General features: G+C 33.2%; 1 protein-coding gene across 3 annotated transcripts in view; it reads left to right on the plus strand.

The window, feature by feature from the left end:
- Nucleotides 1–26,572, plus strand: part of LOC106106347 (CUB domain-containing protein 2) — a 48,568-nt gene that overhangs the window by 3,126 nt on the left and 18,870 nt on the right. The window contains exon 1 of one of the 3 annotated variants that reach the window (XM_013286926.1): nucleotides 22,109–22,180. The exons of the other annotated variants lie outside the window; for them this stretch is intronic. Within the exon in view, the coding sequence (XP_013142380.1) occupies nucleotides 22,150–22,180 (31 nt within the window). The 5' untranslated portion in view covers nucleotides 22,109–22,149. Of the gene's footprint in view, nucleotides 1–22,108; nucleotides 22,181–26,572 lie in introns of those variants that run through there. 3 annotated transcript variants of the gene reach the window in all.

Below are 26,572 nucleotides of genomic sequence, written 5' to 3' on the forward strand. Positions count from 1 at the left end.
GTTTAGAGAAAAAACTTTTACTTAATGTTAAGTAGCTTAACATTTACATAGTATTTCAATGCAAACTTTAGAAAACAAATTAAAATATTTAAACCAAAGCAAGATATTGACAACATAACTTATTATTTTTAGTACTTTTTTTTAACAGATCGCACGTAATGGCTTCACTTAAAAAACATAATATATTGTTGGCTAGTGTTTATCTAAGTTTGAAAGTAGCGCCAGTGGTGGAGAAATTGAAAACCAAAAGGTTATCGTGGTATGGATATGTTATGCGACAAGACGATGGGAACATAAACCAGAAAGAATGAATGTGGGTGGCTACAAAGGAAGAGGAAGACCGAAGACAGACCAGACCGAAGAAATATGACAGCTGATAGAGATGTATGGAAGAGCAGCACATACTGTGCCGACCTTCCATAAGGGATAAGGGCAAGTTGATGATGATGGCTTGTATTTATCTACCAAGGAGGCATTGATCAGTGTAGTTTCCTATTTTAAAGCACACTTCAATAATAAAAATCGTTTAAATTCCATCAAAACACCTATAAAAGGAATCATTACTTTCCACTATACGATGTAAGCGTCGCCATGTTTATATTCCGGGAGCGAGGAATTAACGCATTGTTATTCTACTCACGGATTCGTCCCATTTCGATAGGAATTCGCGGAGGTTTTTAAGCAATTTACGTTAAAAGTTTCCGTTTCATTTACAGCTGGGGTTTCAATTTTGTTTTGTAGTTTATTGATTGTTAACATCGATCTAGGTAATTAATTTAAAAGTGAATTCTTGTAAATCAGAATTGATTTTTACAATTTAGTTTACTCTTGGATTAATCAAATATCACATCTATTTAAATTAGAAATAAACAAATTGTTAATCTAAAAATAGAATAATAAAACAATTGAATACCGGCACTCTAAACTCTGTTTCGTATTAAGGCCCTCTTATACCAGATTGCGCATTTTTGGAAGCATAGAACAGGATTTCTACAAAGATTTGATTCGTAATATTTTAGTATGTGTGACTTCAGTCCTTTAACTAAAGTCTCGTGGAACAGAATCACGATTGGACAACCTTTCTCGATGGATTTATTTTTTGAAAATGTGCCTAATTCTGTAAAAATCACCATATATCTGTAAAACTACAACGAAAGTAAAAAATCGAAGTGGTTTGTTTGATACACGAGTACTTTATCTTCCGTTAACCGGAAGCTTTTTGCAAAAACGCAAATTGTCGGTGATAGAGCGCCTTAACTGATGTCCAATGTCTAAAAAGTGACTAAGGGAGTTCCTTAGTCCAGGTTTTATGTGAGAACTTTACGTGCTAGTGTTTAAATTAACATTAAACCACTCTTAAGATCTGTTTGAAACTTCACGATTTAAATTTTTCTTATAACATTTTTTTTAAATTGCAAAACCAGCGCTTGACCACTATCCCACCTAGACCAAGATGAAGATGTGGTCGAAGTATGGTACGCGCTAGTTTAGTAAGTACCGATTCACCCTGCTCTTAAAGGCACCCACGTTATAACTTGACGGGAACACTGACGCCGGTAACTTACGGTAACCAGCGCACCCGCGGACAAACCAATTATATGGTTTTTGCGGGGCCATATTTGTGCATATTTTTAATTTGTGTCATGTAATGTTTTTCAATAATAATAATAAATAATTATTCCACTCCTTTGCTGTGCGCACGAGAAACGATGTCTCGAATCGCTTTTACAGTTTTTTTTTTATAAAATTTATAGTTAAGCTTTCCAATTTTAATTTAGCGTTTATACATGTAACATATAGGCTATGATTATCAATATTTCGAACAAAAGATATATGTTATAGAATTAGGAAACAGATCAAAGCCGGTTTTAGAATTACCTGCGCCCAAGGTAATGTTAAAATGTGCTTGTGGCGCCCTTTACGCGCATGTGATGCCTTTATATCCGACGCCCTCGCCTTACCCTAACGCCCCTATTGCATTGAGATATAATACATATACATATGTAACAGTATCGCATATTGGAAAAGCAATTTGATTGAAAGACGGATTGCATGTTTGTAATTTCCGTTTACATAGTGCAGCTGTCGTATGTACCTTGCTAGCTTTCAGATTAAGGTGCGGTTGAACTGAAATTCAATTGCGTATACAGATAACTGTGTAATCTGAAACTGAAACTAAACTATCGCACAACTGTTTAGTCTAGCTTTGATTTTTATGAGATTTCTAGCTGTCGCTCGCGACACCATCCGCGTGGAATGAAAAAAAAAATCAAAAGTGAATAGTGTGTTCTTCCAGACTATTCTCTACATCTATACCAAATTTCATAGAAATCCGATCAGCCGTTTAGGCTACAAACTCTAACAAACATCCATCCATCCATCTGAACTTTCGTATTTATGATAGGGAGGTGCGTACACTACTCGATTTTTAGTTGTGCAACTAAACAGTTGTATTTGCTGCGAAAGAATCGACAATCGCACAACTGTTGTGCGATAGTTTAGTCAATAGTGTGAGCCCGCTCTAAGATTTACTCAAACTATAACGAATAAACTTATCCAGTATCTTTATTAAAAAGACAAACTTAGTAATATTACTTTTAGTGGTAGGATTCCCTAAAGTGGCTTGATTAAATATTTTTTTTTAGAATTGCCCTGGACAGTTTTTCTGATTGTTATTTTCTGAAACAACAATTGCTTCATACGAATGTGTATTTTAATAAACGAAGCCAAATGTTTGCTATCGATATTGCCTGGATATTTATTGACATTTCCCTTGCGTTGCTATACACTTGTTTTAGAGTGCGCCCACACCGTTGACTAAACTATCTTACAACTGTATAGTCGCACTTTGATTCCTATAAGCTTTTTATCGAGGTGCGCACACTATTCGATTTTTAGTTTTGCAACTAAACAGCTGAATTAGCTGCGAAACAATCGACAATCGCACAACGGTTGTGCGATATTTTAGTCAAAGGTATTCGCCCGCTCTTATTTAAGAGAATTTTTCTTAACGTGGATATACATTGTTGGAAACAAAAATATTGCTATGTATTAAAACAACATAGTTATTTTATTTAACATAGCAAATTATATGTATGTATGTAATTGAAAAGAGACCAGCTGCGATTTCGAATACAAAAATTTACCATCCTAAATCTCCGGAAGTCGGTAAAATACTTCTTGTATTTAGCTCGCTAAATACGCTTTAACTCGACAGTCGAATTGGTCAGTTAAAAACTGTGCGTTTAACCGTTAAAATTTAACTCTTGAATCAAAACTTTTAATTAGAACTTAACATTTATAGCGGAAATAAAGCCCTCTAAATTTATTTCTTGTTCTAATAAATTTCTAACTATATACCTTTTTCCTTCAATATCTAAATACCTAGTCAACAAGCTTAATTGTTATTTGAATAAATGTTTTAACAATTTAATAGAAAAAGCGATGAATTTTCTTATATTTTGCGGACTCATTGTAGTATTATTCGGGCTTGATTAAAATCCGTCCGACCCATCGTTTATAGAAATATGCTTTTCGGTTCGTTCTTATTATTTTTATATTTACTTTTATATTAAATGAAAAAGGAAAAAGAAGAAAATAAATTATTTTGCATTTATTATTATTGCAGAATTGGTTTGATTTAATTTCTAAATACAATATTTCGTTAATGAATGTACTAAATTGAATTTGATGATGTTTTCCCTTAAAAAGAAAGCAAAAAAGACCCCAAATTTCGTCGCACGATTTTGAACTAAACTATTTAACTACGTCGTAGTCTTTGACTCCAAAAATCAAACAAAAAAATTGGACCCACATGCAAGCATTACCTTTCGGACAAAAGAATTATCAAAATCGGTCCATTAGCGACGGAGTTATGCCGTAACAGACATAAAAAACATACAGACGAATTGAGTACATCCTTCTTTTGGGAAGACGGTAAAAAAATCCGTCAATGCCGGACATCAACATCTCAGAAATAGTAATCGGACAATATCAACTTGAATTTTGAGATCAATACGTTAAGTATTTACTTAATTATGATTAAGTATTTGTTCCGTGTTCTTTACAAGTATTATTTTTACACAAACATACTCTCATATTCTTATATAAGTACTTATATACTTCTCATAAGAGCGTCGGTGGCTCAGTGGTTTAAGCACTTGACTTGTAATCTAGAGGTCTTGGGTTCGAATCCCGCCGCCATGTACCAATGTGGTTTTCGATTTTATGAATTTTCATATGTACATAATTTACCCGACGTTCTTACGGTGAAGGAAAACATCGTGATCCAATCTGCACATATCGGCGAAGAAATTCAAAGATATGTGTGAAGTCAACCAACCCGCACTTGGCCAGAATGGTTGACTATGGCCTAGTCACTCTAACTTTAGGGTAAGCTCCGAGCCCCTCGGTGGGGACGTATAGTGAGCTGGTGGTGATGATGATGATGATGACTCTCATATTATGGATACGTTATCCGATCATTCGTTTTAAAATATTCATGTACACATTATATGTATTGTGCATTTTACTATCTCATTTTACGCGTGGATCCCTGTTTACGCGTTTCCAATGTCATTTCGCTTTCATAAACAAGGATATTGCGAACTATTTAGAGTTTTAGGATTTGTAGGCTTATCTTTTTTCATTCGAATTGCGATTGGTGAAATCCCGGCAGATGGCGGGGCGGAGGCTTTCCGTAGACGCTACGTCAGTTGTCAGCCGGAGCTTACGAGGTTAACACGAACGCTTGCGTTCTACGCGTGGGCGGGAAGTTAAAAAAAGTGTTTACACAAAAATATAAATTATTTAAATTGTATATTATATTGTACTATAGATCGATGTATAGTTTTAAATTTTTTGATTAGTGTGTCTTGTAGTTGAAGTGATTTGTTTTATATTTATATTTTTCAAACGTGTTTTTGGTGATTAAAATATAGTTTAAATAAAATAATATACAATATTAAATAATAACATTTAATTTTAGTTGATAGATAAGGTAAAATTAAATGTACGATTTTTTTAGAGTGCCGGTTTTTAGTTGGTTTATTACTTTAATTTTTAGACTAACAATTTCGTTTATTTCTAATTCAGGTAAAATTTGAATTAAAAAGTGTCTAACTTAAAGGTATGTTTTAAATTTCTGAAGAATACATTAAAACAGCGCTCCTAATTTTTGTTTAAGTTATAAAAATATCTAAATATAAAGTTTTAAGCCACATTTCAAACTTTCCGTAGCACCACGTCGCAATTTCATTCAATATTTTTTTTATGTTATCTCGATAAGAAAAGATTAGCAGCTGACGCCTTTTTTTGCTAATATATTGCCTTTCGGAACTGTTGTTGTTGTTGTTGTTGAAATACAATTTGTTTAATTTTGTAGTAAGATTACATGAAAACATTTACCGTTGCGCTATCCAGTGTATTTATATCCTTGTCATTGTCACCCACTTTGAGAAAATCATGTTTTGAACATTGAGAACCCACTGTTAATCATACTTCATATTTGTTATTATTCATTATTGGATGGATGATAGTTACAAGATATCTCCAGAACGGTTACATGAATTTGAATGGAATTCGGTATAGATGTAGAACAGTCTGGAAGAACACATTCAGCCTTTTTAATTTTTTTAAGGTAGTGTTTAATAATCGCAATAAAGTGGATTATTTCTAACCGTCACCCCGCTCTGTTTCCACGTGGAGACAGATGAGAATAAAAAGTTTCATCCGTCCCACATTTGTGACGCGGGGACGGTTGGAACTTATTTTATTTCATAACGGTTCCATCTGTCATCTTATTGGTTATGGGACTAAAAGGTGGGATGGATGAACATTTTTATTCTCACGGAACGATTAGGTGTTATTCTCACGTGGGGACAAAGCGGGGTGACGGTTGGGAATAATCAGATAAAGTTAGCGTAAGGAGAGTTTATTGATTTTCATTGAAATAGTTCTAGAAGTATTATGTCGTTATTTATAATAGTTTTAATTACTTCAAAATCTTGGTATAATCAATATTACTATATAAGAAACATTTAAATTGGATTTCTCTTGCCGTTCGTTTCGCATCTATTTCTTTTTGCCTGATGAAAAAGTTTTACTCTCAAATGAAAAAGAAATGTTTACCTGCTTTTTGCTTTTGTAATATAACTTGTTCAGTTTCCTTCCTCAGAATCTGTATAATTTTATTTCTTTATTACTTTTTTATTTATGTTCTTAATAACTTTTTCTTTGATTATTCCGATGATAGTTACTTTTATAAAAGTTGGAAAAATTAAAAACAAATTAAAAAATGAATTTTACATATTTATAAAGTTTTTTGGTGTTCTGTCGTATATATAGTTTTGTGTAATTGCTATTATGTTCTCTTTGTATTAATTTATATTTTATCAAATGTTTCTGTTTTTTACACAGATAATATTTTCAATTGAATTTCATCCGAAGGGCTAATAAACACAAGTGTAGCGAGATTTATTTCCCTCGCTCCATTATTTACAGCGACACCTAACTAAGAGGACACTCGTGCCGGAGGGCATCCCTCCCCCTCCCTTCGCTATCTCAACTGTTCAGCTAATGAGTCCGCAGATAAAGAGGTTAACGAAAAGATGAGTGCTTTTATTATGCCCGAAAAATGCTTCCATTTTATTTTTTTAGTAGGTTTTCAATGTTCATGTCCTTTAAATTAATTTGAATTCTAAATTTTGTAATAATAAGGTTCTTTATTAAGCGTCACGTGCTTGTAACCTTTCTTCTCGCTCACTTCTTAAACCTAAAAATGCTTATTTTATAATACTTAAAGTAAATGTAGTGAATGAAAGAATAAGGACTGGATACTGGTAGCTCAACTAAAATCGATAACCTGCAGATCAGCTCACTATTTGAATGGGTGAAGTAGATCAGTGATCCGGCTCACAGACCATCTCAATTTTTACCTGTAAAGAGGTAAAATTAAAGTCAGTCGCGAGTTCCAGTTCGCGGCGCGACGTTTTTTTGAATCATGAGCTGCTAATTTTGTTGAGCCGTAGCTCAATGATTCAGCGCTAAGTGAACTGATCTTTTACACAGGTTCATAGCTGATTTACATAAATCTGATATAGTAATCATTTGTCTCATTTTACATGTTCAAGTCTATAAGCACACATACCCAAGCTTTCCTCGCGTAAGGATTAATGGCATTGTGGCGTAGTGGCTACGATAGTCGAGTTATTCCAACTAAAAATAGGGGAGGCGTGACGCTGATTTATTTTACAACTTACTGTAGTGAGTCCCTTTCGAGATACGACACTTACAAATTGATTATGTTACGAGATTTTTTTATAGAAAGCGAGAAAGCTCTTTATGGTTTATCCTTCGCGCGCACACGTTTGACTAAACTTTCGCACAACTGTTTAGTCCCGCTTCGAATGAGTGAATGATTTTTGTTTATAGTTATAGTTGGCTGGAAATGTATTATAAAAATCCCGCGTATACGACAATACATATTACAAATCATTATTATGTTAGTGTTAATATATTTTTACAACATATGTTAGGGTTGTAACTTTCTTTTACTTTTTATTGTTTTCTTGTCAATGTATATTTGATTTTTTATTATGTAAGTTAATCTTTGTAAAATTTTGAATAATAAACAATCCTTTTTTAATTTTTTGCTGTCTGAAGTATATTATGGTTGATACAGAAGTAAAAATACCACTAGTACTACCTAATGCGGACTCAATATCGAATAGACGTTCGAGAAAATTCTTGAGATTATGACGTCAAATTGAATCAAAAGTGTGGAGTTCTCGAGGGAGCGATGCGTTGTCTGTGACGTAATTGATCGTCGATCGTGATTTTCTTCACAAACTTCTGATATTTTATCATTCACTTAGAAATAATTTCACTTGTAAGTAACGAATTATATCAACGAAGTTGTAGGAAGTTATTTTTTGCGGACGTTTTTTTTTAATTTTATTACAATGTTCTATGAATTTTATTTATATTTTTTTACTTGACAGTGTCGTTTAGAGTTTATTTTAAGTTTTAAATGCTAACTTTGTATACATTAATTTGTCAGAAAGAATTTAATAAAAACTTAGTCATAGCCTGTGTTATTCTAGATTGTTCTACACCTGTGTTGAATTTTATTAAGATCCGTTAACCTGTTATGGAGATTTTTCGTAACAAGCATCCATCTACTCAACATTTCCCTTTTATAATATCAGCCTTTTATAATACCTTTTATAATATCAATATCATTCGAAAAATAGAATTTAAAAAGCTTTAACAGTACCAACGCCTTATATGACTTCCTTAGCGAGATTTTATTCACACGTCGGGCTTCAGTCGGGTGTAATATTAAGGAGTAAAAGAGTCTGCGTAAAGAGAAACTGCATTTGTTAGGTTTTACATTAAAAAGAATACATATTCGAAAGAAAAAATCATCTGACATGTGTCATCTGGTTTAAAATGGTTTCCAGATAAAATTCCTGGCTCTTGTTTTATAATTATTTTTATATAAACATGGTCCTTCGAGCCGGATCAATTCTAACTACTAGGAAATGAAGGTATAAGTTTTGTGTATTCATAATTATCAAGTGAATAAAACACGTTGAAACTTCTGATGAACTATTTGATTACGTCGGGCTAAATTTGACGGCATTCGGTTTACCGCAATGTTTTGTTAATTAACAGCTGTAAATACAAAACATTTTCACGACAGCAAATTTTCAATTTATTATTGTATTATCGTTATATTTGTGTTAAGCCAGCTACGGTCATTACTGATATTTTATGGTGATTCTCAATTAGGCAATTAGCCCATCAATCGATCTATACAATGGGAGGAAGAATTGCAACTAATCGATTGATAAGCAGATCGGTCAAAACGGCTTTACGTTTGTAACGTGCTTTATAATGACGTATAAGTTAGTGATGTACCTTGTGGGTATACGCTTCAAATACTGGCATAAAATATATTATTTTCTCTTTGAAAAACAGATCAAAAATGTTGATAGATGTTTTTCTTCATAAAATAAGGAAATCTATACTTCTATATCTATACTATCTATACTATTATAATAGAGCGTAAACACACACTTCTTTGTTACTTAAGATGTCAGCAATTACAACATATTTTTTAATTATTATTTATTAATAAAAAGCCTTACACTTACGTCACGCTTTAGGTTATATATTTTCACGCCATTAAACTAGGGGGTAAATATTTTGGATAAAAACCGTAATGTGGGAAAGAGACCATAAGTTGCTGCCAACATCAAGGAAGCAAGTTTGTCATCATGTCATGTCATTTTGACATTTGCTATTGATAATTTGACAAACATAAACAATAATATAAAATTTTCATAATTTCATGCGGGTGAAGCCGCACAGGATCAGCTAGTGATAAAAGAAAGGTCATATAAATGGGTCACCATAATATTTACCTTCAATATGTATTTGTTAGTGCTCTTTTATGAGGGTAGCTTCCCTTAAAGCGATTAAACCCTTGTATGTTTGTCGGAAGTGATCGATCGTCTACTGTCTTGTTAGTATATCAAGTTACTTGTACGTAATAGAGAAATATTATGAACTAGCTTTCGCACACGACTCCGTCCGTGTGGAATTGTGAACCCTATGTGTTCTTCCAGACTATCCTCTACGTCTATGCCAAATTTCATCGAGATCCGTTCAGCCGTTTAGGCTACAAACTCTAACAAACATCCATCCATCTAAACTTTCGCATTTATAATATTAGTAAGATGGAGAATGAGACTTTACGATTCCCTGAACAAACTGTTTAGAGGACACAATTAAAATCAACTTTTAAAAACTAGATATTAAATTGAAATATATCACGTTGTTTCCAACCTTAGCAACGACGCTTTTATTTTGGAAAATCAAACATTAAAAGAATTTAAAAATCAATCCCATGTTATTTAAATATACTGGATCTTTTATATATCTAGTTAATTAACAATTTTATTTATTATAAAAGTACTAGGTTTCTCCCGCGACTCCGTCCGCGTAGAATTAAAAAAAAAGTGTCCTTCCAGTTTATCCTCTACGTTTAAGGTATAAACTCTAACAAGAATCCATCCATTTAACTTCTCGCATTGATAATGTTAGTAAGATTAGTTCAACTTATTTTTTTTGTTAAGAAATAAAGAATTAACTATCAAATGTTAATAATAATTTGCATATTATACTTACGAATATTGTTCAATGCAGATAATGTTATAAATCTATAGGTTATCTGTATAAATTAGATCAATCAATTATTAATGTTGCATGTACCGTGACGTCACATATTAGCATCACAATGCATCATTGGATATTTGACGCGTACCAAATAAATATTAATTATCAACAACTAAATTACATGCACTAAGTATTCTTCAAAAAAGTTCTTTAAAAACAATCGAATTCTATTTAAAAAAATGTTTTAACCCTTGAATGCTTGATTTTTTCGTTTTAAATACCATAACTTCCAACGGGTAGTAAATTGAACGTAGATTAAAGGAAAAATAAAGAAAACAAACTGTTTTTTAAAATAGTCTATTGCGTAAGGAAGAAAAAACTGATTTATAAATCATCATCATCATCATCGTACATTTAAGGGTTAAACATGAAAAAATGTGATAGTGCAGCAAATTATTTACTTACGAGCTGTTGCCCGTGACTTCGTCCTGGCAATTTTTAAAAAAAATAAGTTGACTATGGCCTAATCACTCTAATTTAGGGTAGGCTCGGAGCCCCTCGGTGGTTACATAGTGAGCTGGTGATGATGATGATGATGATGAAGTAACCTATAATATTCCTATTTATCTCAGCTACCCTTCAGTTAAAGTCCGGAAATCGGCCCAGCCGTTTCGGAGATTTCCCGGAACAAATGCGGCTTGCGGACAGACAGACAAAAAAATTTAAATGCGGTTTTCGTTATCAGCAACGCAACGCAAATACATCTTACCAAAATCTGGAATTTTTCTTTAGTTATTACAAACAGACACTCCATTTTTACTGCATGTATAGAAGATTTAGATAGATGGAATAGGTTCACGAGACTAGATTGAACATACAGAAAATCATATTTACACTTCATATAAAGTATAAAGTTATTGGGAACGTGACTATCATTCAATCATTCGGTCACTCGTTCGGCTTAATTGGAATGACCGTATGACTGATAATAGTAATTACTTTCATTCGGCGAGCTCCAATACAACTTTATGGCACCGCGGGCGACCAATTTACCAGGTTTAATTAAGAAATGGAGTAGACATTCTGTGAAATGCCTGGCATATTGTTACGGTTGCTATTGACGTGGCATAATGACAATCGTTTTTTTTTTAATTCTGCTTGTTAAAAGCCAGGTACATTTTGTGCCATTACGTTATGTAGTAAAAATTTACATTAAAATACTAGCGTGTTTTTTTTTAATTTGTGCATGTTAAAATTTGTAAGCTAGAGATTCTGCCTTTTTATTTAAGTTTTAGAAACTTTTTTTTTTCAAAATAAAAGCTGCCATAGACATAGATATACCATAGAGGATGAATTCGAAAACAATGGAAGCCGTTAGTGAGGTTTTCGCCCACAACTGGATTCCGATTAAATTTTCGTGCGGTTGCCCCTCAAAAGGCCGTGGCTCGTAATTCCTGCTCTCCATTGTCTTTCATTTTCTGTCCCCTTTAGTTCATTGATTTTCTCTGCGTTGGCGCGAAAATTCACGCCTTGATGGAGTTCTCGTTAAAGTCGCTTTGAGTGACTTTTACATAGAACCTTAATGATGTCACGCATTTTATGTCAAAAGTCAGTTTTTAACATTTTTATAAGTTACTTGCAGAGCGAAATATTTCTATTTTTAGTTACAGTACTATTGTATACAGATAATGAGAGTATTCTCTCACAGTAACAGAATATCATATCATACTTCATAGTTTCATTCTTCTTTGTCGCTTGAGTCTTTACAGACTCGTCGTGGTTATCACGTATCAGTGACCCGCTTTACAAGACGCCGCCACTCCTCCCTGTACGCTGCTTTTTTCGCACATTGATGTAAGGGTACGTCCATAGCCGTTCTAATCTGGTCGGTCCATCTCATAGGCGATCTTCCTCTAGGTCTGGTGCCCTCCACCTTACCCTGCACTACTAAACGTTCTATGGACTCGTCATTACGCCTGTAGTCATAGTCATAGTTTCATACTTGTATTATAAATGCGAAAGTTTAGATGGATGGTGGGATGGATGTTTGTTAGAGTTTGTAGCCTAAACGGCTGAACGGATTTCGATAAAAATTGGTATAGATATAGAGATATATCTGGAAGAACACATAGGCTACTCACTTATGTTTTTTTTTTCAAACCACGCGGACGGAGTCGTGGGTAAGCTAGTATAAAATAAAGCGTATTTTGACACCCTAGTTAAGTACCATTAGATGAATGCCTTACGTTTCATTACGAATTTTATTCATTTCACGGTACTAATTAAGTTTCGAGTGTTAACCGAGAAGTGCTTTCAACATGTTTGTGTTTGTGTTTACATATTCTCGCTCCTTGTATAATTAAAAATATGAGTTACTCATTTGAAAAAAATCTTCACTGAATTTTTATTAAAAAGATTTTTTTGTGAAAAAAGGTATCTAGTGTGACCAAAAATTTAAAAACTCTCTCTGTACAATTAGTTTTTTTTTCCAAATTGTTTTGCAATATGTTAACAACAAGTTTAAAGATTGTTTTCTACTGACTATAAATAACTAATAGTTAATAATAAAAAATCCTTATTTGAAACCTGTCACGTATAAAATATTAGATAGCTCACACACGGCTTGTACATTTTCTCAGTTGTTGCGGAAAAAAATGAAATATACTCTATCTTACTTCTTATTATTACATAAAGGGCGAAAGTTTAGACCGATAGATGGATGGATGTTTGTTAGTTTGTAGTCTTAACGGCTAAACGGATCTCGATGAAATTTCGCATAGATATAGAGGTTAGTCTGGAAGAACACATAGGCTACTCACTTTTGTTTTTTTTAATTCTATGTGTACGGAGGGGCGGGCGAACGTTAGTAATAAATAACTTAAGGTAATAAATCAATGTTTCGATGCGATCATTTAATTCCTTGGGGAAATTAAAATAACTTAGAGACGCAGAAAACGTAGAAACTCTTCAGACATTCCTCATTCACGGTCGAATAAGTTTTAATCTGGCGGTCTATTCAGGGCGCGATGGTACTTCGTAGTGTGAAGTACGATTGAAGCTATTTACATGCAAGACTGGCTTTTATTATACTTCTGTAACATTGAGGTTTTAATATTAGTTACATTGTAGTCAGGGAACAAATGTACAACCTTCGTTTGTTTTTAAATAAAAAAAGGCGTCTTGTTTGTGCATTTGATGAAACGGTTATACAAAAATATGTTGCCATCTTATTCTTCTCGAAAATACTGAGGTAATAATCGAATCATTATTTTACAATTTATACTAGAAACTGTCGGATTGAAAATACTTTTAGTTAAAAAATGTGTACGAAACATAAGGAAAGTTGTTATAAATTGTGTTTTCGTAGTACGCATTGGTATTTTAATGTACGTTCTCTTCGCGGATAACTTTCACATAAAAATGAAAACGACAAAAACTTCTAAGTATAACAATATGAATTAACTTTGAATTATGTTTATGTTTCAAACCATTGTTAACCAACCATGTTTAATCATTATATTCTTGTATGATACATCTTATTATTTTTTAAGTAACATTTTAGAAATTTTAGTACAATAGTAACATTAAACCATACAATAATCCACAAAAAGTAAAAAATAAGTGATCGATTCCGAAACTCAATTAAAAAAGAAAAAAAGTGCCAACATAATCAAAATTGAGGTGCCAAAATGCTGACTGAAATTAAGGTGCCAGAATACAAACATAAAATTCAGTGAGGGTCCGGGCCCTTTAGACAAGATAAGCGGGCGCGTGGTAGCGGCGACGCTGACCGCGGCGCGCGCCTGCGCCGGCGCCAAGCTGGGCGAACACGCGGCCATGCTCGCGGTGGCCATCTGCTGTATACTGGTGCTACTGCTGGTCTTCATAGTCCTCATCATTGTGGTGGGACAGAACGTCGAGGCTAAAGGCGGCTCCTAGCGGTATAAAGGTAAAGATAAGTAATTGAAAACGTTTGATAGAAAAATTTGCTATTTTTAACAAAGTTATAATAGTTACATGAAATAGTTGCTTTGCTATTAGACTAGTTTTTCATTTCTTAGGGTCTATCATGAACAATTGGGTGACAGTTGCGAGAACGTATTCGTATCGCTATCGACAACATTCCTATGAGATTTGTTGGTGTAATTTAAACCCTACAGCGTTTTTGTTTAGATTACGTTTCGTTTTGCATAGGAGTTTGATTTTTCATGTAAAACAACACGAGAAAATTACGATTTAAATTCAATACATTTAAATGTAAAACGTTCAATAATAAATACAAATCATTAGAAGAGCTGTATAAAAAGTTTTCTATTGAACAAAGTTATCTTGTATTCAATGAAGTGTAACATTCTAACGAGAAATATGTTAACAGTGATGTATTCAAACTATTGAACTGAACGACTCGTATGAACGTATGAGTAAAGAATCGTTCACCGTTCAGTCTTCGAGGCACTGAACCATGATACTTGCAGCTGTTATACTTTTACATCGAACATTCGGAGGCAAATCGTTTGGTTTATTTCCTCTCGTTAATATGTTTATAATATGGATACAGTTTTATAAATTGTTAACCTGAATTTTCATTGCTGAATCATTTGTTTTGATAACACAAATAAATTTGGTATTGAAAAAGTAAAACATCATTTTCTTGTGAGCGCTGTATACGCGTGTCATCTGCATGTTCTGCTTCTTTGTTTTTCATTGTCTACAGTATATTAATTTGGTTGTGAACTTTGAACATGCAATTGGTGTTATCTTCCCAATAAATAAATAAAATCTCTCTGACTGATTTTACACGTATTTCCGTAGAGGACGGAAACTTTTAGTTGGAACTTATCTGTTTAGTATTCAAAGAAACCTTTTATAGTTTATGTTATTGATACTGGCATCTCGTCATTAAATACGTAGTAAAAATACGTACTAACAAGATAAGACCTGTAGAGTCAACGACGTTTATACAATTTAAAGTAATTGACAATTAAATGGTACCCACTTTGAAAGGAAAACAAATTGGTTCCGATGTTCAACGTATCGGAAGAATTACTTTTTAATAACTAAAATGTTGTTACAAAGAGCGCAGAAGTGTATGTTACAAGAATGAATGTTAAGATGGATGTGTGGGGTAACACGATTGGATAAGATACGAAATGAGTATATTAGAGGAAGTTTGAGAGTAGCCCCCGTAGTAGAGAAGGTTAGGTAAAAGGTTAGCATAGTATGGGCATGTTATAGGGATGAATCGCATGTTACAAGGAGAGCGTTAGTGATGAGTGTGGAAGGGTACATCGGTAGGTAGGTAGGTAGACCTAGAAAGAGATGGATGGATTGTGTAAAAGATGACATGATCAAGAAGGGAGTGATGATTGAGATGACGTATGATAGAGTTATGTGGAGGTCAAAAACCTGTTGCGCCGACCTTACGGGAGTAGGATAAGGAGATGATGATGATGAAGTAAGTATACATATGTTAGAAGAATAACCATAGTTATGAGTGTGGACGAGTATAATGGTCCCTACCATAGTACTCGTCCACACTCGTAGGTATAGAAAGGTAGGTTAGGTATAGAAAGAGATCGATGGGTTGCGTAAAATGACATAATCAAGAAGGCATTGACTGATATTACGGAAAATAGATTAACCGGAAGGACGAAAATCTAGTTTGCCGTTTCTACGAGAGTAGTCTAGTGAAAAAGTAAGCTATTTAAAACAAAGTTTCATAACAATGGTAATTGACAATTGAATTTCCCTAAAACAAGTATTATTTCAGAACTAAACGGAAAAGTAACAATCCTAAGAGAAATTGAAATTCAACGAAGAAGCACATTCTCTTCGGTCTTAAGATTTTATATTGTCTAGGTTTTAGAGTAAAATGTTCTCGTGCGGTTTAAAAAGTTTTATTCTGTGACGTCACGGAAACTGTATTCCGCAGATTTGCGATGCTTTAAAACTGTTTATTTGTTTTGTAACATTTTTTCTGTGTTTATATTTTGTACTGTAGTACGAGTATTTTATTGAAAAAATCATATGTTAGCATCGTAAGGTGCAAATATTGATTTTAATACAAACAACACTTTATTTAAATGACTGCTATACTGTTTAACCACAGTAATATATGCTGAAGTATTAGATATTAGGCCAGTAGCCATATTTAGCTGTAAATTATACATAAAGAACCCAAAAATCCGGAGACATTTGCATTAAACCTTCTCAAAGAAGACATCCATATACGATTTACAATTAGTCATCATACAAATATTATAAATGCGAAAGTTTAGATGGATGGATGTTTGTTAGAGTTTGCAGCCTTAACCGCTGTACGGATTTTGACAAAATTTGACAACGATATAGAGGATAGTTTGGAAAAACACAGAATGCTCACTTTTTTTATTCCACTGACTGAGTCGTTGGCGAAAGCTAATAACATATAGACATGTATTACTCGTATATTATATTCATGATAAAAGGGAACGTTAAAATGCTTCCGTCGAGTGGTTGCTAAATCTTAAGCTTAGTCTACACTTCATACTTAAAAGGTTCTTATCGAATAAGCTGTATGTAACAGATTGTGTACTTGCAGGGCTTATCTACATGTATATATACGTAGTTTAGACATGTATACAGCTTAGACAGGCTTAGTGCTTAGTACTACTCGTATAAGACTTCTCAGGGTATCGATCTATTTATCGCTTTTGCGCGGACTTATCGGATGTTTTCTGTTTATTTTCATTTGTTTTACGTAGCTTTATATATTTGTTACTTTCGTTTTTTAAAAAGTTCTGTAAGGTTTTTACATCTGTAATGATAAAATACGTTGTTCTGGTTTCTATATTTGAATTAATTCCCGTAACCATAATAAAGTGTCCCCAGCAGCCGCGGTTCGAATCAAGCGTAACGAGCAGCGAATTTGCATACCTACATCAATTATGTTTTGAACTACATTAGCATTGTAGCCTTGTTAATCCAAATATTACTACTATTAGAAATTAGATAATTTATTGAACTATGTGGGTTATTCAAGATTTTATAATCCCTACTATGACTAATTAAATTACATAAGTGATACTAGGTCTTTTAGACCTGGTTTTGTAGTTAACGTTTTGCTTGCTAGCAGGTTAATTTGCGGTACTAGGCTAGTGACATTATACTTCATACTAATATTATAAATGCGAAAGTTTAGATGGATGGATGTTTGTTACAGTTTGTAGCGGCTGAACGGATTTCGATGAAATTTGGCGTAGATGTAGAGGATAGCCTGGAAGAAAACATAGGCTATTCACTTTTGTTTTTTTTTTCATTAACACGCGGACGGCGACGCGAAAGCTAGTCTTTCTATAATATTTTCCCATAGAATTAAATTAGATTTTTCTAGTATAATAACTTTTAGTTGAAAGGTTGAATAGTTATTTGGACTATTGTAAAGAAATCAGAGAGTAAAATGTCAGCCCCTAGCTAAAGGTTCCTGACGATCAAGATAAAATATCTCGTTAACTTTCGCATTTTTAAATTACATTGTCCTGGAAGTAATCTTTAAGACTTATTCTCTTAGGTAAAGCTCGTTAAATGAAGACACTAAAGAAAAAATGAGTTTCAAATAATGTAATTACAATGCATTTAATACCTACCATAAAGAGAAGATGTTTTTTAATTGTTGTGTATGCTGTAAGTCCGTTCTGAAATTAATACACTCTTGTATATTACTCGTGTAATATACAAAATACATATATTTGTGTAATACATATGAGTTGTGTGTAACCTTGTTGAACCTAAAACCACATTAAAGGCACCCCTCGTTTGCTTTGATCTTACTTTCTCTTGTGTTTTGTTTGCGACGTGTTTTGTATTAGAGTTCTCAGCTGCCAAGTTTTTCAGATAATGAAGGGTTAATCATTGACAGTGAGCTTATCGTATATTCGTGATATCGTTTTCGTAACATCGAGATATTTAAATCTCGACATGCATAAAGTATATTTGACAAAACGAATTTTGTAAATTACTTTTATTCAGATTATTAGTAAACAATTATTTAATCTATTAATTATTTTTTAATAACGAAAACCATACTAATATTATAAATGCGAAAGTTTAGATGGATGGATGTTTGTAAGAGTTTGTAGCCAAAATGGCTGCATTTATTTCTTTGAAATATGGTATACTTATAGAGGGTAGTCTGGAAGAACACATAGGCTACATGTTTTTGTTTTTTTTTTAAATTTCATGCGGACGGAGGCGCGGGCAAAAGTTAGTTGTTAATAAAGTCAGTAAATACATGTGCTAGTTTCTATGCGTTGCTAACTTACATGCAGCGGATTATGCAAGTAGTTAGCGATATATTTGACTTTGTAACAGCGTCGTGGAAGCCAGTAAATGAAGGTACTAATTGGGTTAGAAACTTAACATATCTCGTGCGTACGATCTCACTGATATTTGACTGTTATGTGTGACCGCTTTGTGCCAGTAACTGGAATGCAAGTTAATGCTGTATTTCCAAACCAATACGACTTAGGGTCCTTCAAGAAGCGAGCCTATCATATTTCCTCAAAGGCCGGCAACGCATCTGTAGTTCCTCTGGTGTTGCGGATGTCCATACGCGTCGTTGACCACCTTGGTGTTCACGCCGCCCGTTTGCCCCCTTTTATTATAAAAAAAAATATATAATAATAATATGTTCCAAAATCAATAGCACAGTTTCAGTACGTATAGTTGTTTTTTTTAGTAAACATGTAGATATGTGATCGCTGATCGCTGGATATCGCGATGCGAGCACGTACTTCCTATTTACACAACAATTTCAATTTGCAAAGTCAATTTAGCACGAGTGTTGTGTACGAATTTAACGCTTCGGAAAATCTGCTTCGAACGCTTTGTATTGGTATTTACATTTTATTTAAAAACATAGGATTTAGGTACAAGTAAGAGCGTGGCACACCTATGACTAAACTATCAGACAACTGTTTGGTCTCGTTTTGATTCCTACGAGCTTATATGGAGGAGGAGGACTATTCTATTTTTAGTTGTGCAACTAAATAGTTCAATTGGCTGCGAAACAATTGACAATCGTACGATACTTGTGTGATAGTTTAGTAAAAGGGGTCCGCCCGATTTAAAAGAAGTTAGTAATGATTTTTACAAAGTTCACAAAACCGTTGGAAAGTCAAATACAGTTGCGAGTGATTTGATCGATTTATTAGGCGTAGGTTTTTAGTAATTAATGTATGAAAGATTTTTCCTGCTGTTTTCGATGCCCACGATACAGGCATTGCTTAGTGTGGGCATCACCAGATTAATCATATATTAACCACAATTTGTAATTATCTTTTAGTTGGTATAACTGTTATTGTAATTGTTAATCTCTTGTTTTTTCAATAAAATTATTTCTTTCTTATTTCTTATTAGATTCGGATTTCCAAAAAAAAAAATAAAAATCAATGATACTGTTCTCTACGTTATAACTTTATTTACATGATATTTTAGTATGTAATAAAAGTTTAATATTAGCATGATATTTCATAATGCACTTCTTAATGAAAATCTACTTTTTGCTGACAATTTTCACCTAATTTATGACGTAAAAAGTTTGAACGGTCGAAATAAAAAAACATTACATCGTATTATAACAGCTTAATCCCGTAAATCCGACCTGCGCTGTATTTCGAAGTGTAATCTATAATCATGAATCGTCGTTTTCCCTTTTTAACTAGTGATGTACCTTGCACCATGCAGAGCCAATTTCATTAAAAAAAACTTTATAACTAGATTGCCAAGTTGTAGAATTACTTAGATTAGTATATCTACAATTGTTACAAATCTATCTAACATTATTTATGATATCACAAATATAGGTTCTTTTTAACAGATAATATCTTATTTCGTACTTTCTTAAAGACATAAAAATCAAGGTAGAGTTAATCAATAAATGCATTTCTTAAACTTCCCGTAAAACACCTAATATACGTATAAGGTTAACTTTCAGTTTAATTTAGTTATGGCTAAGTTATTTAATTTTGTGTTCAGCACATCACTAGTACCTTTTAGGCCTCGAGTGTCTGGAGCCCTTTTGTTTACCGGGACCTCGTAACAACGGTCTCGTCTGGTTTCGAAAAGTTTTTCCGTACGCGGCTAGCCATATAATATTATAGCTTAAACAATATTAAAAGCATGAGCGTCGGTGGCTCAGTAGTTTGAACACTTAACTTGTAATCTACAGGTCTTGGGTTCAAATCCCGCTGTACCAATGTGATTTTCGATTTTTCGAATTTTCATATGTACATAATTTACCCGACGTTCTTACGGTGAAGGAAAACATCGTGATGCAATCTGCACATATCGGCGAAGAAATTCAAAGATATGTGTGAAGTCAACCAACCCGCAGTGGGCCAGCGTGGTTGACTATGGCCTAGTCACCCCTTATTAGGGTAGGCTCCGAACCCCTCGGCGGGGGCGTATAGTGAGCTGGTGATGATGATGATGAATATTAAAATAGAGATTTTTTAAAATCTGATTAGTACATTTCGTAAATGTTTGAAGTACAATTTAGCATAATAATCCGCACAATAATAGTAATTGTTAATTATTTTCTGAGTACATTAATTTTAAAATCTTGCTTTTTTATGCTATCATAATTCTTGTTTGTTTTCAGTTTAAATACGTTATTATTAAAAATATACACAAATTTAACTTTACATGCAGTATTTCCAGTTAATATTATAAAGTGTTCAAGATAAGAAACAGCCGGTATTTCGTAGAGCAATCGTAAACACGGACTAACGGTACATCTGGTTTGTGCAATAAATTAACATTGTATTATTATAAACATTCAACAAAGTATGCGGAATGATCTCTAAGATAGAGTTGTACTGTGTTATTTGTAATTTAGTAAATCTATTAATCTATGGTTTAAAAAAACTTTAATCTTCAGAACAACTTTGTCTAAATACTAGCTGTTCCCGTGCGGTTTCAACCACATAATAATGTTTTTTTTTATTGTTTACATTTGTCAAGTTATCAATTGCAAATGTCAAAATGACATGATGACAAACCATGACAATCTTACTTCCTTGATATTGACCGCTTGCGTCTGGTCCCTTTCCCACATTAAAGTTTTTATCCAATTTATTTACCCCTAAGTTTAATAGCGTGAAAATAGCCTAAAGTGTAGGGCTTTTTATTAAAGACATAATTATTCGATATACTGTGATTGCTGACGTCCTATGCCACGAAGTAGTGCATGTTTACGCTTTTTTTATTAGTTTAGAAAAACTCTTAGAATACGTCTATTTGGATAAATATGTACATCTAATAAAAGAAAATAGTGTCAAAGGCGATTAGAGTGAACTTATGATAACGAGATCATGGGTTGGATTCTCTTCATTCGTTCTCTATTTTCATGTAAATTTTAACACAAGTCCAGCTTAACTAGAATGTTGTGTAGTTCGTGCTAGACTAGTAATTTGATAACAAAAACTATCCGAACAACAATTCAGTCGATAATTTAACAAAACATTCAGTAAATTGATTTGTCGATTGTTTGCGGTAACTCCTTCCTCTCTAACACATTTGGTTTGGTTCGGCAAATTACTTGGTACTCGACTAAATGACTAGCCTGGTGTTAAGAAGGAAATTAGTAACGCGCTGTAGAATTGGCGCAACACTAGATTATTGGCATACACGTCAGTTCTCTAACTGACAGCTGTCAATAACATTAGAAGGATTGATATTCGCGCGCGATCCTGAGTCCTGACGAGAAGGGTTGCTGTGAGTTTAAATTAAATAAATTGTTTAAAACTAATGTAAACTAGGTCTAATGGATGCGTTTTAAAGTCTATGAAGAGTCATTCTTCATATTCGATAACATCATTTACAAAAGATATAAAAAGACTTATGCATTGACGCGTCTCAGAGCCACTCCAGCCAAGGCTATGACTGGCTATTGTAGACCGTCTTTTGTTCTAACACCTCCGCATCTTGATGCAGTTAATAGGTCATAGATATAGATCAGGTCAGTGTATGACACACTCGTCTGTTGAATACATAATGAGCAAAGATTGCCTTTATCAGCGTTTTTAAATCTTTTTCGATATTAGATAGATAGCTATTAAAAAATTTGTCGCCAATAAAACGTTGAGAATGGTACTTAAAGTAAACGCGTTTTCCTATATTGTTCAGTTCCCATTGCAGTCATATTTTTATAAAAATAGCTATTTTGTCTATTTAAAAAAACCAGAGACAACAAACATTTGGATTTAGCGTCAACGTATAAATGATAAGCATATTTGCAATGTATTACAAGTATTGTAATTTAAAATGAATATTTTAAGAGCAAGACCATTTTAAAGTAAAGTGAAAAAGTGGGTCAGTTATAAATATCTGTAGCATCGACTTAAGAGGTACCGATATCGAGATGTTGGGTGTTGTGCGGGGGATGTCCCTCCTTTTGTTTAATACTCCATTTGAGGGCGCCCTCCATCGGTATATTAAAGGAACGTGCTTACAACAATATTGGATACAAAGTCGTGGCGAAAACCTTTTTTTTATTGTAAAATTTACTTCATGTAATTTTTTACTCTACCATAAAATGCAAATATTAACTAATTTAAACGGCTAATCTTACTTAACATCCTCACACTTAGATTCATTACTGGTAAGGCTGTCTCTTGATGTAATATTAATATGACAAATCTCCGATGGCACGGACAACACCCAGATTAAAAATTTCAATTAAAACTTTGAGCTTATTTTACTTGTCAATTGTATATTTCGCTTGTTTGTTCGTTTGTTTGGCTCGCCTTTTATTGTTAACACTGCGTCAAAATGACCAACAAATTAAATCGTCGACTCGTCACCTCGCAATTAATTCGACGTCCACACTAATGAGAGCGTCACGCATCGCCATTTCGCGGCGCCGCGGATAAACAAAATGGCGGACTCAGTTTCCCGCCCACGATGCAAATCATTTGCATCTATTTTAATTTATTAAACAAGAATTATATGTAACTTTTACTTACATTTCAATGAGATCATTTTTTTTAAAGATTAACTGGTTTTAATATTTTTGTAGTATTTACAATTAGCGTGTTAAATCCATTTAACCGACCCAGAGATCGCAATAGCGATCGAAAAACATGATCTTTTATTTACCGAATTAAAAAAAAATTATTCCCTTGTATGTAAAAATTACTATGCGGATCGAGAATAGAATATTGATATAAGTTAATATGATAATATTAATATAAGTTTAGCGTTTAAAATTAGTAGATTTTTTCTCTCTTGCTTATATACTGCACGATGGGAAATTCAATTTAATAAACGTAAAGGTAAACAGTACAATTAACCAAACAATATTCCCAGAGATCGTCTATCTAATAAGATTTGCCGTAATTACATCGTCAGTAAGTAGGGGGAGGGACGACGGTAAAGGTACTCCTACCCCGAAGCCTTAATACCCTCAGGCATACGCTGTAATGTAAAATCTTGTTGATAATAATTTCGAAAGCTTTGATATACTTATTACTAAGTAATTTGGTGAAGAGATTGTATATTATTATATTAAATTTTGGTTATTAAATTACATCAGGTAAGGGCATAATGTAATTTATTGATGCGTAATAAATATACGAGATAGGCCATTAGTGTGAAAACCTATCGAGTTTTAGGTAATCCTTGTGAATGTAACCTTGAATTAAAAATTTAAACTATTACTACATTAACGGTTTTGTTACTAAAATGATTAAAGGTTTGAAAAAAGACTAACATTTTAAATTGCTTATTAGAGAGAAAATTGTGAAGTCGATGACTCTACTTTGCATTGCTCAGTTAAAAGCAAATGCAGACAGCGAAGGCTCTTCAAATATTATCCAAGAGGGATAGAGATAGAGATATTCTCAAATGCCACTTGCGCTCAATTTTCAATTGTTAATTGAGTTACATTTTCCGTAGAGTACTCACAATGTTATTATCGTTAGATAAAAATGTACGTCATTTTCATTTTCCACATTCTATATTATTGCTGTTGCTCGCGACTTCGTCTGCGTATATTAAAAAATATAGCCTATGTTACTCACAGATAAATTACTGTTGTAACGGTAAAAGAATTTTTTAAAATCGGTCCAGTAGTATTTACGTAAATCAAATCTTTTAGCATGAATGTTTTTACTATATTTCAATATGTATTTTTTAAAGTAACACTCGCAAACTCATATGAGAAAAGTAAAACAAAAGCACGTCAACAATAGATGTTGCCAATGTTCCGAGTCTCCTGCGCGTTAAATGTTTTGCTATTCAAGTTGCCAGCTTTTCAAACGGTTTTAATTCAATTGTAAAATAATATTCACGTTTACCGTATACCTACTAGCTAGGTTGTAAACTCATTTATTTAACTCAACTTTTTGAACTTATAACTGTTGTATAGTGTAGTAATAAGGTACAAAAGAGGGTTACAGAATGTAAGACGTCAAAATAATATTTGAACCAAGCACATATTTAAAGATGTGAGCAAATATTTTTGAAATACTATATTGATGGAATCGTAGAATAAGTATTCGATATAGTAGTATTCGAAATATAAACATACAAGTAGAATATTTATTCCAACATTACGATAAATATTTGATAAATGTTACATGATATAGTGAGGTTAAAAGTAATATGTACAAATCCGTGGCGTTGCAATTAGTGGCCCGCCATCTAACGCTGGCCGCCATTTTGTAACCGCATCCAGTAACATAATGTAAGCTTTAAATGAACTATAATATCTTAATATCTATTATAAGTTCTTCTAATATTTTAATAAGCAGAAAAAAAATCCCGCATTATAGATATTTCGAGCTCAAATTTGATATAAATGTATACTTATTTATGTTTCTCAATTATCTAATTTTAAGGTTCTCCTTTTGTTAATTCGAAAATGTGTTTCACATCTTGAATATATCAGAATAAAGGATTTAAAAACCTGTTTTAAACATGTTAAGGTATTTTTTTCACCGCAGCTGTACCGGTAAAGATCTGTCCTATATTTCAATAAATGGTCGACAGAATTTGTATTGGATTGGTCGTTTCCATTAACATTAATGGGTTTTCCTGCTTTTAATATATTTATCTATATTAGATTATTTGTTTCCTGTTTTTTTGCGGAAAAGTTAGAAATAAACGTCGTCTGTATTAATGCCTGCCCATTCTGCAGTGATCAATGACTTTCATACGAGAATTGCATAAAATTTTTATAAGCAAAAATGAAACCATCTTTGAATATGAACATCATCAAATTTGACTTATAATCGACCTTTTCGAATTTATGCGTATATTTCATAGTACCACAATGTAGTCGCGTTTTTTAAATGTCTGGCGTAACATAATTATTATGGTAAAATCTGCGGTGTTAGGAAAAATTGCCTTTTTCATTGCAACGATATAAACTCCGGCTCTTCTAATTAATTAGAGAGCAGTGAGTGCAAACGAAGGGATAATAATAAAAAGAAACTAGGCGTGTAACACTGACTTTTTTAGTACAGATACATTTTTTTTTATAATATAAGGTGGCAAACGAGCAAGCAGCCACCTGAATCCACCGAAATGGAAAGCGACCGCTGCACATAAACATACGCATTTGCAGATGCATTGCCTACCCTTAATTGACGGAGGAGGAGATGCACATAAAGAGGACATTTTCCCTTCCTATGCGTCTCCTTCACCGTCTAATCCACTTTTCCTTCCCATACTTTCCCCTTAAGAAAAGGATGGAAAGAGAAAGGGACTAACATTAGGCCATTTATAAGCGTTTTATTGGTTTTTGTTCTACGTCTAATTTGAAGATATTCAAATAATTGCAGCTTTTAAAGTGGAACAGCGACAGTTTCCCCGATTGTACATGTGTGAGACCAAACGAGACTATGAATAGATATTGATTGGTGGAAAAATATCCACATTTCTGTATTTCATTACAGCGTAAACTTTACTCGAGGGTGAGGTCAAAGGTCTTAAAATGTTTTCTATTATTTATTTAATTTATTAACTCTAATTATTTATTTAATTAAGTGGACTGTAATAAAATAATTAGCTTTATATAGTACTATTTAATTTAATGTTAAATGAATATTTATTCTAGCTTTTTTAAATATTTTTAAACAGCAACGAGATCGTAAAATATCTAGACTTTAAGAACTCGATAAATGTAATATTACTACTTTTGATTTACATTAGTAAACGTTTTCTTTTAACAATGCAAAGTTAATTTTATTCAATACTTAAGCTTGCCGCTTGACCTGGTGTAAAACAAAAGAGCAATCGACAATAGCGTCGTCGCGTTGTGTAGGACTGGCCTACTGCCTACTCCATTATTTTTGACCGACTTCCCAAAAGAAGGAGGTATTCAATTCGACGGTATATTTTTTTTTTT

This window comes from Papilio polytes, unplaced genomic scaffold (genome assembly GCF_000836215.1).
Source record: "Papilio polytes unplaced genomic scaffold, Ppol_1.0 DF822289.1, whole genome shotgun sequence".
In the NCBI taxonomy this organism is placed as follows: domain Eukaryota; kingdom Metazoa; phylum Arthropoda; class Insecta; order Lepidoptera; family Papilionidae; genus Papilio; species Papilio polytes.